Raw genomic sequence first — 2,219 nt, forward strand, 5'->3', positions numbered from 1 at the left:
ACACACAGTCCAATTGATTTGTCCGGTTTTTCAACGAGTACTACCGGTGCTGAATAAGGGCTTGCTGATGGAGATATCTGACCCTTTTGTCATCAATCATCTTTTTCACCTCCCCACGTTTTGACTAAGGAATACGGTATGGTTGTTGCCTTATGGGGTTTTCACTTGTTAGCTTGATGCTATGCGACACGAGAGATGTTTTTCCTGGTTCTGAGTTGATGAAATATCGAAAGTCCTCACAAAGCTTCCGTAATTCACAACGCTGTGACCTGTTCAGGCCTGCACCTAACTTGACATCTGTGATTTCATCCATACTATCACCAACTTAACTGCTGGATCAAGGTTTGTTTGTTTCTGTACAAACCCCTATTTGAGGTACTGTTCGGTTGTATTTTCGGAGTAGATTTATGTGATACACGACTCTCCCTCGACGACCGCCTACGCTTATCTCGTAGTTAACATCGTTTACCTTCCGTATGACGTGATAGGTCCCTTCCATTGAGCTACCATTTTGGAGCTATCCGAGGGCAGTAGTAATAATACTTCATCGCCGGGACGAAGTTCCCTTTGTGTTGCGTTCTGGTCATACCACTGTTTGATTTTTTGTCTCTTTATGACCAGTGTCTCTCGCGCTGTGTCTCGGATTTCGGCCAGTCGTTCGCGCATATTTACCACATGATCTACGATGTTTCTCTGTATCTCGGCCTCACCTGCCATGGCCTTCTCTAAAATCTGGAATGGACCACATATCGAATGGCGAGACCCCAGTTTCCTCATGAGGCACCTCCCGGTACGCGAACAGCGCGTAAGGTAACAAAGTTGCCCATTCCCTCCGATTGCTGGTTGACAATTTCTGTTTGTTTGTTTGATTTTGTTTAACGTCCTATTAACAGCTAAGGTCATTTAAGGACGGCCTCCCCTGTGTGCAAGATGCATGCGTGTAGTGTATGTGTGTGTATTTTGGGAGGCTGCGATATGTTCGTGTTTGTCTCCTTGTGATAGCGCGGAACTGATGCCGACTTTATAGTGCTACCCCACTGAAACATACTGCCGAAGAACGGTGAACCAGTCGTCCCACTCCTAATTTGCTGAACGTTAAGCAGGAGTAGAAACTACCATTTTTAAAGACTTTGGTATGTCTCGGCCAGGGGACAGAACCCAAAGCCTTCCTCACAGGGGCGAAGTCTTTTTATGTCCATAGTCCACCAAGCTTGTAAAGACAAAGCCTCAAACTCGGCAATGTATGTTATTATGTCCTCACCTGCCTGATGGTTGTAGGGTTGAAGTTTTACCCTGCATGGTACGGAACTGTTGGTTTTGTTTTCCAGTTTAAGTTTCTTAACTTCTAACTCCATCATTCTAAGCTCCAGCTCTGCTTCAACTTTTTCCCGTTCAGCTTCCCTTTCAAGGCGGTGTTTTTCTATCTGTAGTTTTTCTCGTTCTGCTTCTGCTTCACTTTGCAGCTTTTCTCGTTCTGCTTCTGCTTCACGTTGTAGCTTTTCTCGTTCTAGTTGAATCTTTTCCTTTTCAACTTCAGCTTGAAGTTCAAGCTTTCTTATCTCTACTTTCGACTGAGCAGCTGATAACTCTTGAGCTGCATCGGCAGTCTCTCCATCTCCTGTTCCTGTAGGCATTTTGTTCTGTTATCGTTAAATAATAACGGAGTCCCAAACTTGATAAAAATTCTTTACCGCTGCCACCAGTTTGTTACCCTCAGATTCCCGGATACTGTAGTACAAACAATAAACTCCAATCGTGTGGTACATTTTTAGGTCACCTGAGCTTTGCTCAAGTGACCTATTCCAATCACTTTCCGTCCGTCGTCCGTCGCGCGTAAACTTTTACATTTTCAACTTCTTCTCCAGAACCAGTGGATGGATTTTTTTCAAACTTGGTCAGAATCATGCTTGGTAGATGAGGCTTCAAAATGTAAAATTGGGATTCCTACCCCAACCCCTGGCCAGGGCGGGGCCCCAAAGGGAAAATTAATCAATATTTCAAAAATCTTCTTTTCCAGACTCAGAGGTACTACAGTGATTTTCTCTACGTGGAAAGAAAGATCATCACGGGCTTTACTTAAATTGTAAATTTCAGGACCCCCGAGCTATCCGTTCTCCCTTGGGGAGGGGGTAAAGTTTACTATAGTTTATATAGGGAAATAACACTTTTGGGTATATTTTGACAACTTTCGGTAGGAAATTATTTTTACTTGGTGAGAA

At 43.8% G+C, this 2,219-nt stretch overlaps 1 protein-coding gene across 1 annotated transcript in view; it reads right to left on the reverse strand.

Annotated features, from left to right (window-relative positions):
• Nucleotides 1–469: 469 nt before the first annotated feature.
• LOC110466028 (uncharacterized abhydrolase domain-containing protein DDB_G0269086-like) overlaps nt 470–2,219 on the reverse strand; it is a gene marked incomplete at its 3' end in the record, with an annotated part of 8,712 nt that continues 6,962 nt past the window's right edge. Inside the window, exons 3-4 of the mRNA XM_021522285.1 lie at nt 1,293–1,640; nt 470–732 (exon numbers count right to left, since the gene is read on the reverse strand). Of these exons, the coding sequence (XP_021377960.1) occupies nt 470–732; nt 1,293–1,640 (611 nt within the window). The remainder of the gene's footprint in view (nt 733–1,292; nt 1,641–2,219) is intronic.

The sequence above is a fragment of the Mizuhopecten yessoensis genome, unplaced genomic scaffold (genome assembly GCF_002113885.1).
Source record: "Mizuhopecten yessoensis strain PY_sf001 unplaced genomic scaffold, ASM211388v2 scaffold11113, whole genome shotgun sequence".
NCBI lineage: Eukaryota > Metazoa > Mollusca > Bivalvia > Pectinida > Pectinidae > Mizuhopecten > Mizuhopecten yessoensis.